Here is a 13,179-nt window from a genome sequence, read left to right as displayed (position 1 = left end):
GTTCATGTTTTAAGAAGAGCTGGGTAGAAGAAGAGGTCATTCCTCATAACAGCCAAAGGGGAAAAAAGTAGAAGACAGAGAGGGATAGAGCCATAGAGGACACTCATAACCTTGACTCTGCCAGACTATCTCATACAGCACACAGCTGGCTGAAGGTCTGCCTGCAGAGCTGGACTCCAGTGCTGGAGTCAGTGGAGCAAACTGAGAAAGGTCAGTCCTAGTTTGTGGAAAGGGTTGGCATCCTTTACAGAATCACAGAATCGACCAGGTTGATGCACCTCATGTAAACTGCAGCCCAAGTGCCACTTGGAGTGCACACACCTTGGTAAAGAATTCGGTATCAGACTATGATAAAACAGTCACTCCAGCTGTGTCTGAGTCAAGAAGTTACTGTGTTTTTCTTTGCAGAAAGACAAATTCTTTGTGTATGAGGAGTACTGCAGCAACCACGAGAAAGCACTCAGACTGCTCATGGAATTGAACAAGATCCCAACAGTCAGAACATTCCTCCTGGTAAGTGCCTTCTCTAGCACTCTTGACATAATGATCTGACTTTGTACTGTACTCACAATGACCCTTGGTATCGCAGGAACCCTGAGCATTTTGCAGACACTGCCAATTCCAGGTATGCAGCACTTGGGATGGATAGATACTGAAATCACTGATGAGTTTGGGCACACCAAGCACAGCTCTGATATGAGTGATTTTAGTGAAGAGAGGGAAGATGGTTTGGGTTTTGGTTTTTTTGCTTGTTTGCTTTTAAATAAGCAACAGAATTTGAGCAAAGATTGTGAAAGGAGTAATGCAATAAGTCAGCAGTAGGGCTGTGACTAGTTCCCAGTGGATCTGATTTCCTGTTCAGTTCTCTGGCCAATTCACCGTCTGCAGACCCACCAGAAAAAATGTGACCTACTTCTGACACCCTTTTCCCCATGAGTCCAGTTGTGGGCAAGAAATGTAGTCTGGATGAATTGTTTTGACTGCGTCATTGGTGCTTGTATCAAAAATGACCCTATCCACCCCATGATGTATGAGTGTCTGTGCTGGGGAGGGACTGTGATGTACAGCCTTCAAATGCTTCTACAGTGGCTGGGCTGTGAGGAGAAACAACCAGCAGAGAGTGCCTTCTGCCCAACATTCCTTGTTTTTCTTTCTTTCTTTGGATATTTACCCTCCCAGCCTCACCCTAATTCTGCCTGATTTTTGGATGTCTTTTTTTCCTGGCCATGAATGCATGGTATTTGGAAGGAGGTTGGCATAGAGGTAAGGGGCTAATTCAGTACATAAGCTTTTTTCCTTACTAAATGCTAGGATGTAAAAGAAAAAGGGTGTCTTTCAAAGGACCTGCTCTTCTTCTACTCTTCTTTTTCCTTTTTATGCCAAGGGTCTGCTCTTTCCCAAAATAGTACAGCAAAAGAAAACTTCTGCAGAAATGTCTGTCACAAGCAGGGCCAGAGCATTCTTTTAGCCACAAAATACAGGCTTGGGAGGGAGCAATAGGAACCAGCACTCATGCTATTGGGTAGTCAGAAGCTTTGTCGTGTCTGAGTTTAAATGAACCTTGCTGAACCATTAGTTTGAGTCACCAAATAATCCTTTCCTTGTTCTTGAGTTAGTCTGGGCCCTTCTGTTGAGGGAAGGAAATGAGAAGGAGGAGAGACAGAAGTGCATGTGAACACCATCCTGCCCAAGAGTCAGAGGGTTCTCCACTTCTGCGGGATTGGCAAAGCCTCTTGCCTGTGTTACCAGCAGCAACTGGCAGACCGATTACCAGGCACACAGTAAGCTTCTGTGGCTTACTGCAGCACCTGAATCCAAGAGACTCTTAAAATAGTAGTAGATATGGGGGGAGAGGCTGCACTCAAGTGTCTACTTTTCTGTGGCTGGTGTGATTTCTTCCTGGCCTCCCTTCTTTTCTCCACTGCCTCCTAAAGCCAGGGCTATAATGTCACCATGCAGAGAAAGTTGCATTAGAATACAAAACCTTTCTTGTGAGAATAGATTTGGCCTGATTGCCCCCTCACAGCTGCTGAAATACAGAATGTGGGAATGTGTTTGAAAAATCAGTAAGTGGTAAAGGGCAGTTTTGAGCCCAAAGCTATAGAGAGGGCTGAAAGAAGAGATAGGAAGAACTGAATCATTCCAGCCTTGGAAAATTGGACAGGGAGCATTGTGAGCTGGTAGCCAGCACCACAGATCTAGAATAGCCTGGGGAAGGGCTATTTTACAGATGATTGTCTGTAGAAATACCAGTTAGGAGTAACGAGATTTATGTATGATGTCTGTGAACATTCCTTGAAGAAGAGAATTGTTGAGCTGCAGCCAAAAACCCACTAAACTTCAGTGTCTGAGCCATGGCAAACTTCTCACAGGAGAAAATGTTATCAGTGATGCCCCAAAGCAAGCACATCTTGGCTGATCTGAATTTAAACTTAGCTTCTCTTGTCAGGACAGGTTTGCAGCCAGGGTGATTTCTGGAGCAAAGATGTCCAGATTCATGGTTGAACTTAGAAATACAGACCAGTTTATCTCAAACAGATTTGAAGTCCATCTGAGTTCACCACCTGTCTCTGACAGCAGCCAATAACAGAATCTTCAGGGGAGTGTGCACAAAGCTTGCAGTAGGTCAGAGTTTGCTTGTCACACAAAAATTACAGATTATTGTGACAAAGGACAGGTCAAGTAGATTTTTTTAACTTTTTTTTTTTTTTAAATGCCATACTGAATTCTTACACTCACTTTCCATGTCAGTCCTGAGGAAAGAATTTCCATAATCCATGGAGAAGTCGATCATCATCGTTTTGAGCAATATGTGCAAATGCCTCTGTGAAATGGCTCTTCTGGAACGTGAGGCCCCTCCACATTTGTGTGAACTCATTGTGTGAGTGCTGCAAGGGTTGATACAGTTGCATCTTCAGTTCATCAACCTCAAATCTATTTGGACTTGGGTTTTTTTCAGTTTATCAGTCCAATAGTTGTCCGCTACCTTACTGCATTTAAACAACAGCAGGAGAGCAGCGTTTTTTATCTAGGGAGAGATGCACTTCACCACTTTTCTGTTTGAAAGTCACAGAGCTTCACAAAATTACCACTGAAACCCATTTATTTATTTCTATTGAGCATCAGAATTAATGAAACCTGATTTCTTTAGATTTCATTTCCTCTATCTCCTGTTACCTACATGGTAGCCTTGCCTGCATGTCCCATAGGGTTTTTTTTTTGCTGGCTGAGCTAATGCACCCATGTTGTTTGTCCAGCTGTGCTTAGACATAAAGTTTTGCCAGAGAATTGGTGGATGTGATGCAAATGACTCATTTATTTCGATTCTACTGAGATTTCCTTCAGCCATAAAAATTAGACTAGAGTTAATTACATGATTGCTAGTTAGTAGGCTTTATTTTAGTTATTAAGAGTTTTCTGGACCAACAGTGTAAATTACGTAGTCAAAGAAGACAAATGGTTGTATCGATTGTGGGAGTAGACTGAGTTCTTTTAGGTAATGGTGCATCTAGATTTGCTGGTTGTCATCCTATTGTTATGACATTATTTTTGTCACTAGCTGTATGATGTTTCTCTGGTTGTCCACAGCGATTGTTCTTTTGCTGATGCACAAAGGACTTGGCAAGCTTGATGCCTTTATTTCACTGGTGAATGAAGTCCCATTTCCTGTATCCCAGGTGTGACAAAGTGCTTTCTGACCATAGTGTCTCTTACAGGAATGGAAAATCGTGTCAAAGAGCATCTAAAGGCTCTTTGGTAACATTTGTGGGGTTTTTTATTATTATAGGGTTTTATTATATTATTAAATACCCTATATAATACCCTATTATTATAGGGTTTTTTTTATTATTATTATAGAATCTAAAGCATCTGAGGTAACATTTGTGTGGTGGTTTTTTTTTCAATTGCTACAGGGTTGCATGCTTCTGGGAGGCAGAAAGACGACAGACATTCCACTAGAAGGTTATCTGCTGACTCCAATTCAGAGAATTTGCAAATACCCACTTCTGCTTAAGGTAAACCAAAGAAAATATTTCTCCTGATGGTTTTTTTTATTCATGGAGTGACCCTGCGTTTTTTTTAGGCCTGATTCTTGTTGTCATTACCACCTTCCAGGTTTGTTCTTCTGTGGAGAAAATGGCTTTTTGTGTGTACAGTCAAAGAGCTGGCTGATGATGACAGGCTGCTAAATCTTGTAACGGTGTGAGTCTGCCAGACTCACAGCTTACTAACTAATGCCTGTGGACTTCAGTTATCTTCAGATGTTTACTAGGGCTTGTGAGTGCTATTCTAGCCACTTCCTGAAAAGCTGTGTTTTGTGAGATAGAATTGTATCAGTCTTTTGAGGGACTGAGTGGCTCCGGGGACTCTAAATGGGATATGTCTTTCATCACAAGGACTCTAGTTTCAGTGTGCTTGGGTCAGTAATGATCAAAATCCTGTATCATCTGACAGCTGTTTGACAGCTTGTTTGAAAACACTTTGGTTGCCTCAGATGAGTTCCCAATGGACAGGTGTCATTCAGAAATCACTACTGCAATTGGCACTAATTGGCCCCCTTGCCAGTTTTGTTACTGTAAAAATAAAAGACCTGAAAAGAGTTAACTTGCCTCACATCCTTCAGGTCAGGGCCAGGTCACACGCCTGGTGGGGACAAAAAGAAGAAAAGGAGAAAGCTGTATCTAGGAGAGTTTGCATCACTGGTGGCCTTGTAACTCCTCTGTGGCTAGCAGCCATCAATCTGCAGTGATGTAAGTCTCTGTCAGTCATTTGTAACATTGCATGTACTAAAAGAAAACGTAATAATTAAAAAATATAAACAGATATTACCTTAATTTTGAAAGAGGGATGCCTTCCTGATTGTGGAAGAACATAGGAGTTCTGTGATGAGCTGTGCTCTTGGTCACAGGCTGACCACATGCATCATAGCATTGTTTTGGTTGGACCTTTAAGGTGATAAAGTCCAACCAATGACCATATCTTTTATCACCTGTGTGTCACATAAAGCTATTGCAGTGCTGTGTCCAGCATCCAGCATGATTAAAGGTTTTTGTAGGTACAAGCTGGTTAGCTTGATAGTGATCTGTCGTTTCATCTGATAAACATTTAATTTGTTTCTTTCCATCCAGTTGGTATTTTTAGAGCAGTGTTTTTGAAATATCTTTCCTCCAGGTTGAATCATTGTGATGTCTATGCAGTTGGGCACAAACCCATCTCACAGCAAACCCTCATGTGCCCTTCCTTATGGATTAATCTACTGGGATTTATGTGTATGCAGCCAGTTCATCCCTCCAGTCAATCTGTCCACAACTCCAATTAGAGTTTGAGCAAACAAAAGCCCACACAATTTAGGCACATAGCAAGAGAACCTCATGTGTGAGACTGCTACAAACATTTCTTCCACAGTATCAGTAATAATCAAGACAGAGCAAGGATGCCCGGATTAGGTGAGCATGTTAGTGGCTCCAGGTCTGATTTATCTTCAGAGAAAACTGGTTATGTAGAGACAATTGAAAAATCTAGTGATGCTTCAGTTTGTCCACTGTGTTTGTTTGAGGTTAGTGTGGAGATAATTTGGTGCCTGTTCAGTCTGTGGATCTTCATGATGGCTGTGAGCAACATCCATGTGCATAGAAAGGGAGTTCCTATAGTGTCCAATACAGTAAGCAGACTGGGGATATGGGCGCCTTGAAATGTAGATTCCTGACAAGTATTTTGATAGTGTTTATAAATGTCAATCTCCTGCAGATGTCTTGACACAGTTATCCTTTGTATGAAGGGAGTCATTAATGGGTACAGAGCCTGAAGTCCAGGGTCTTTTCTTTTTATTCCATGCTGGAAACTTCTTAATCCAGCCAGGATGGTCAATATGTGGCATACCTTGCTACACTTAATCTAATGTTTCTTACGTTTTGCTCTGTGTCCTTGTTAAGCATGAGGTAGCTCTGAAGTCAGTGTGGTTTCATGTATCAGATCTGACCGCTCAGTGTGTGGAACAGCAGTCATCTTTCAAGCACAGCTGGGGATCTCAGCTCTAAGCCACGCACATGATTATCTTAGGGAACTCAGAGCTTTGTCTCAAGTGCCATGAGGATGCTGGCTACAGAAACACATCTAAAAGCAACAGACATTTGTTTACAAGGTAGCAGCATCATCATTGCAATGATGTTTTGACATTCTTCAACTTGAATTTTCCCATTCCTCTGTGCTATTATAAGGCAAGCCTTCTGGAAAAGATGAGGTTCTGTAGCAGGCTTTCCAAGAGCTACAAAGGCACCAGTTTATCCTGTTTTTCTTTAAGAATTTATTCTGCAAGGGGGTAGTAAACAAAAGACTAGAACAAAATAAATATTTCTAAACCATAATTCAAAGCTTCCCAGGTTTAATGGTAACTGAAGTCACTGGGCTCCAGGGATCAAATGTTGGGCTGTGGAAATAAACTGGTGGTTTCCAGTTTGGCACAGGGGTACACTTGTATATGTCAAAGGGCTGGGTGGCACAAACCAGCTTTCTTTGAATGCCAAAGCCAAGACCAGCAAGCTAAGACTGAAACAGTGTTTCTTGCCTTCAAGACACAGTGGGGTAGAAATAAATTTGTCCTCTGACCCCAACACTCTGCCTGCCTTCTGTGGTGTGTACTCTTGTGTTGGCCAGACCCCTGTGTGCCTGTCAAACTAATAGCTGTGAAGGGAGCAAATGGGAGGAGTGGTGGTGAGTTACTTGCAGATTTCTTTTTGTATACAGTCTGATATAAATCACATACTGTTCACTACTTGAGATTTCCTGGACAGGAAAAAGCTGAGGGGAATTTAATTTTGTTGAGGCAGCTGGTCTGCTTCTGTTACTGAGATGATGCCATTGCTAAGGTAGTTCATCTCAGAAAATACCTGTGATCAGTAGGAAGTGATACTGATTCTCAAAGGTAGTGAACTTAGAGTGAATAAATTGCATCCCATTCAAGACTTGTTTGATGCATGCTAGCAGGAAATTACCTGTGTGGACAGAGTTTCAGACATGAGAACAGCTAAGGGAATGTGCAGGCTAATTCTGCGAGGGCTGACCAGAAAATGCAACTCTTTGAGCAAGAATGAAAAAAGTAGAGTTAAAAATAACACAGCCCTCAAATTAAATGTTTGCTCTCCCTCTGCTACTGAACTGCAGTTACTGCTCCTGAAATAACTGTTTTGTATTCTTGGGGATTGGAGCTTCTTTTACCTAATTCCCGGGGCAAACAGATACTATTGTGTTCCAGTTGATTAGAAAAGTCATAGGCCAGAGCTATCCTACTTTCCTCTTTTACTTTATTTTTAGCATAAGTCTGTGAGCATCCAGATTTTCTGGTAACTTTGTTATGACCTTGTTACAGCATATATATACTAGAACATATATGCTTGATATGCTTGGTGTAGCATAAGTACCTGGTAGAGCTGAGTAGTTAGGTTTGATAAAGATAGTATGAGCAAAGTAATCCAGACTTGTCTGTGTTGGAAGGCCAATGTAAGTAGTAGGGTAAGGCACATCTCTGAAATATTGTGGAGTTAATTTGGGTCACCTAATTAGGAATAACATACTGGAATATCTCCAAGTGCAGATACCCTTTAAGTATATGTTGCCACTAGTTGCCGTTATGAAGTGTGACATTTTAGGTTTTCTCATCCTCTGATGAAGCTTTTTGAACAAACAGATCATAGAGACAGAATAATGATTCAAATGATGGTGATTGACAAATTACAATTTTCTTTATAATTTTCTTTCTTTATCTGAACCAAATGTTGCAGCTTTGGAGTGACGGACTGTAAACCAAAGCTTTTTTTGGCTTGGTTTGGGTTTGCTGTTTTAAAAATTTTAGTTGCTCCAACTTGCAAGGCTTCTATATGATTTGAAGGGTGGGCCCTCAAACCTAGCCATGGTGTTCCATAATCTCTGGAAGAGAAGTAACAATATTAATATTTTTGTCCCTACTATAGTTTTTGCCTGCTTTAGGCAGCATGCAAAGAAAAAAAAAAAAGGTGTAGGATTTGTTGGGCAGTACATTAGTTTTATTCCCAGTCCAAAAGCTCCCTAATGTGAAGTTCCACAGCAAGAAAATTATTTCAGTCTGCTTGGGCGTGCAGGTGTTATGAATATTTGTCCATGATAAGCTTGTTTATAAAATTTCCTTAAAAGTGAGAAAGGGGCTGGGACTAGTCTAGAACAAAATCAAGCTGTGCTTGCTGTGGTGGGCATTGTGAATTGGTAAGAAGCAGCAAAAGCAAACACAAGCACAGACATTGAGAGCATGCACTGTGGGAGTGACTTCAGACTCCACAGTGTGTCTGAGGACTGGAAAGCCTGCCCAGTGAATGTTTCTAGCAGAATTTTTTGGATTAAGGAAGGCCTGATAATAATTGTGTGTATTAATTAGTGTGAACTATACTACTTAAGAGTAGAAGCAGCTGTTTTGTAAACCAATCTCTGAACAAAAATAGCCTTTTTCCCTTAATAAAGAGCATTTATGTCAGCAAGAAGAAAGCCCTAAGGGAGTGGTGATCATGAGTTAATCACACCATTGGGGGTGGGGATTAGGAGCAGTCATTCCTGTCTCCTTCCTCCCAACACAGGAGGAATGTGCAGCACATGATAACCGCACCCCTACGGTCTCCTGATAGCCCAGTGGGTGTCACAGAGGTTGTTTCTTGTTTGATGTCTGTTCTCTTAAGACTCAGACTCCAGCCAGAAATGCACATTCCACCTCTGATCCCTTAAAAATATCTCATAATGTACACAACTCCAGGGACAATTTAGAGCAGTAATTGTGTATTGCATCATGCGATGGAAGACTCATTGGCCCTTGGAGGGAAAGAAAAAGCAGGATGCAAAAAGCTGAGTGACCAGATTCAGAGCCTTCTTGAAAGGCAAAACCCAGCAGTGAGGCGCACTGCAGTGCCTGGTCTTGGAGAGGAAAGATGGGAAGCCGGTGGTGTGGATACAGAACAGTATGAGAAGGGTTAACTCACTGTCTCCTCCATTCCTCTCAAAGCTGTTTAAGGAACAGAACCTTTAATTAAAAAATTGGCCAAACCAGAATATATTTAATCTTTGGGGTTGTTTTGGTTTTTTTTTTTTTTCCTTGTAGTCCATGTCGTGTGTGTGTGGTTGTCCCCATCCCTTTTTCTCCCTCAGAAGTGGTGTTGCTCTTATATTCATGACATTGCCTGGTTGAAATCCAACTTGGTGTAGCAAAACATTAAAAACCCTCCAGAGTGGGAAGGAACACTGCCAATTTATAAATCACACTTCTGTCTTTCACACTTTTTAATATAAAATCACAAATAACTGGTAATATTTATAAAACTGGAAACATGTTTTTGTTACATTTTAATTTAGCATGTGTCATAGACTTGATGGCAGATTTAATGTAATCTGTTTTACTGATTTATCCTTGCTTGTCTAGTCTTTACCCTGCAGAAACATTGACATAAATTACAAATTATAAAAATATATAGAATAAAAAAATGTGCCATGATTGGCAGGTACACAGAGCCTGGTGTAACATTTATTTTCTGGTTAGTTTAAGTGGAAAATAAATTTTAATGCAAGCAAATATTAAGTGTACACCACAAAAATAAAACTCCTGGAAACATTTATATTCACAAAAAGGCTGTGGGTTAGGTTTTTTTATAAGCACATCGTGGAGCTGAACGATTTATTAACACAACTGTTTGAACTGATTAAAAAGAAAAAAGTTGTCTGTTATCTCCATTATCCTGAGATGTTCAGTAGGTAACCAACGGATGTGTCTCTGAAGCTGCATTTTGTGTGCACTGGTTTGTAGTGCAAAGCGAGGCAGCCTGGCAGGCAATGATTTGCAGCAGTCAATGCACAGTCTTAACATTCACTGCACAAAATCCATGCTAAGCCATGCCTGAGTGTCCACAGGAGTATCCAGATAGGAAGAAAGAACTTTTGAAATACAAGGACTCATAAATTTCAGCTGCAAAACCTGTGTTTGGTTGTCAGTTTGCAGTATGCAATCATTTTTGTGTGGCAGGAGGACACCAGGAAGGATGGCAGAGACTGACTTGTTTAGCAAAGATCAGTTAAGCAGAATAGCATCCTTTTTTCTAGGAAGTATCAAAATTGTGTTCACATTTAACCCCCCCCAGTTTCCTCTGCCTGCACTGTTCTCTCATCATCCCTCCTGCCACCTCTGTGCCTCTTTCTGTGTAATGTTCTTTTGGCTGAGTTCTCTCCTTGTAGGTTTTTTTTGTTTGGGGTTTGGGGGGGTTAAGCACAATTAGCAAATAGGCAAATGTGAGCAGCTGATGTATCTGACTTCTTATGTGATTTAGTTCTTACATTTAGATTCTAGCATGTTTAGCACTCTTTTAGCCTTAAGCTGTTTAAAACTGCATCTGAGACTGAAACACTTGAATTGGAAATCCTTTTGCTCCATTGCATAATCAAAACCTGGCATTTTTGAGTAGACCAGACATAGATGTTCTGTCTTTCCTTTCTGTCTGTTGTTCAGGAGGACACTAAAACTGAATGTGGATGTCTCTGAGTTACTCCTTTAGTGTTCTGTGTGTAGGTGTTACAAGTGGCACAACCTCAATCTTGCAGCTATGAGAGAGGTGTGAAATAAAAGGAAAAAGTTGGTGCCCAGAGGACACAGTTCCCCTTTCTGTCATAGTTCTTTAAAAAACAGAGATTATCTTTTTTCCCCAGCATATGATAGAGAATAACTTTGCTGGGTTTGGGGGTTTTGGGTTGGGTTTTTTGGTTTTGTTTTTTGGTTTTTTTTTTGAGGATAAAGGTGAAGATGACAAAGTCTGTGAAAAATACCAGCTTTTCTGTTCTCTGCTGCTGGTTAGTCTGAAAGATTAACAAGGCTGTAGCTAGAAAGTAAATGAATTTTATGATTTATTTTAAGAAACTGTTTTCAATAAATAGTTTTCTGAGAGTGGCAGCAACCTCATTTCCTGGCCCTGTTAGCATACATGTTGCAATGCATAAGATTCCAGACAACAATATCTGAGCTTTATGGAGGACAAGACAGCTATACCCAAGGTTTGCCATCTGGTCTGTCTCTCAGCTGCCTTTCAAAATGTTGTCAAATGCTCTCAGAGTTTGCACATTGTAAATCTGTCACTAAAATAAATAAGTACCCAGAGCTGCCTGCCTATTTCAGAAGTGCTAGGCTCTTCTCTTCTGGGGAATGGCAGTCAGAGCAGCATGGCTCTTCCTCACATGGCTGAAGACTAGGCAGCAGTGGGACGAGTTCTTTGCTTGTGCTGCTTGTGCTTGTTGAGGCAGCATGACTGCACCAACCAGCACCCTCCCCACCCTTTCCAGCCTCTTCTGCAAGTCAGGTGGGACTGCAGCTAGCAGGAGTGGGGCAAATGCTGTGTTTATTGCAGCAGTGGCCTGCTGTCAACGAAGAGTTTGTGGTGCTATTTCAGAAAGGGATGTTTAGACAGTGCTAGAGTACACATACCTGTTTCCAAAGCAGTGTGGGTGACACTTGAGCTGCAGAACTTCGTTGATTTTTGATGAGAGTCATGTAGGAAACATACAGCAGTGTAGTTATTTATCCTACAGTTACTTCTGCTATTAGAAAAGTACAACTAGCTATGCTAAAGGTGTCTTCTGTCTGAAGAGCTTTGTAGACCAGATACATGCATTAATACTGAGAGAAAGTTCCTTGGTTTAGCGGTTCAGAGTGTCTGGATTAGCAGAATGGTTGGATTGGCAACTATTACTATAAGTTAGTGCGAACTTCAGCAGAACTTGAACCTCAGCCCACATCCCTCTACTCTGATGGGCCACAATCCATCGGTGGATTGTGGCACAAAGACCTGGAACCTGGTGGATTGTGGCACAAAGACCTGGAACCTAATACTAATAAGGCAAAATTTTGTGTCGTGAAACACTCTTGCTGAGGCTAACACGCTGAAGCAAAAGACAAATCAGACCACAAATTAAGCCTGGTTGGAGCCCATGACAGGCATTTTGGGGTTGTAATTACTTATCTTGGATGAACAGCAATTGTAACAGGCTGTCTTTGCCCTTAGCTGTGGGAAATACGAATTGAAGCAATTTAGTCATGTTCAGACCCCAGTGCTGTACAGGCTCTGTGCCTATACTCAGTCTTGTTCTTGTGTCTCATGCAATTCAGTAGCAGCTTGCTGTTTAGACACAGGACTTCCAAACAACCAGATAATATGGTGAGGCAAAAAAGAATGTAGTGAAAAAAATAAATATTCCTGGCAATCTAAAAATGTGGGTATGTGGGTCTTAAGCACCATATTATGTAACAAGATGAAATTACCAGCCTTAGTTAAGGTTTCTTTAATGTATTTTTATGCAGTTGTGGCTGACTATAAAGTACTAGTGGTCTAAAAATGATTAATTGTGAGTTGACAGTGGCTACCCCACTTGCCAAACTGGTTAATGTGTCAGGTCCCAAGTTTTCCCAATGCTGTTTTTCAGTGGGCAGCATTTAACTGGGCTGTTGTGTACTGAATCAAGTGGAGTCTCTTGGAAACTCTTCAGAGCAGATGTTCATCTCTATATTAACCTCTACAACTGGAACATGTGCTCCAACCACCTAAATATAATCTGAGGAAGAGTCTCAGCTAAACTGTTTCTGCTCTCTCTCACATTGTCATTTGGGGAGCCATTACCACTTGTCATGGGCCTGTTTGGAGGCTGAAACAGTGAACTGAGTGCCAGAATGTCTTGGTTCTGCGAGTGACTAGCCATTGGACAAGTTACCTACTCTTCTGTAATTTAATTTCCTCCTGCATAAAATGCTTATTATGCTTCCTGATACATAAAAACATGAGACATCTGTGCTTCCTGACTTTCCTTGCATTCTCTGGACACACAAACTACATGCACAGAGCTGCAGATCCTTACTGGCATGTGGTAGGCTGACCTTGGTCTGCTGCTGACTGCTTACCCAGCCACTCTCTTACTCTTTGGAAGGAATGAGGAGAAAATAAGATGAAAAAATACTTGTGGATTGAGATAGAGAGAGCCCTTAGTAATCGCCATCACAGGCAAAACAGACTCCATTTATTGGCAATTATAATGCATTCGATAGTAAGAAACACAAACATCTCCCCCCAGCCTTCATTTTTCCCCCCATGCTCAGCTTTACTCCTGTGTTCCCAACTTTACCCCCAGCCCTGAGCA

The 13,179-nt window shown here is 41.3% G+C and overlaps 1 protein-coding gene across 1 annotated transcript in view; it reads left to right on the top strand.

Annotated features, from left to right (window-relative positions):
• The window catches only part of PREX1 (phosphatidylinositol-3,4,5-trisphosphate dependent Rac exchange factor 1), a 150,870-nt gene that overhangs the window by 74,360 nt on the left and 63,331 nt on the right, over window positions 1-13,179 (top strand). The window contains exons 4-5 of the mRNA XM_054391765.1: window positions 409-513; window positions 3,915-4,016. Of these exons, the coding sequence (XP_054247740.1) occupies window positions 409-513; window positions 3,915-4,016 (207 nt within the window). The remainder of the gene's footprint in view (window positions 1-408; window positions 514-3,914; window positions 4,017-13,179) is intronic.

This window comes from Indicator indicator, chromosome 24 (genome assembly GCF_027791375.1).
Source record: "Indicator indicator isolate 239-I01 chromosome 24, UM_Iind_1.1, whole genome shotgun sequence".
NCBI classification, from domain to species: Eukaryota; Metazoa; Chordata; class Aves; order Piciformes; family Indicatoridae; genus Indicator; species Indicator indicator.
The sequence above is the reverse complement of the archived record's forward strand: the minus strand, read 5'-3'. Positions and strand labels throughout refer to the sequence as shown.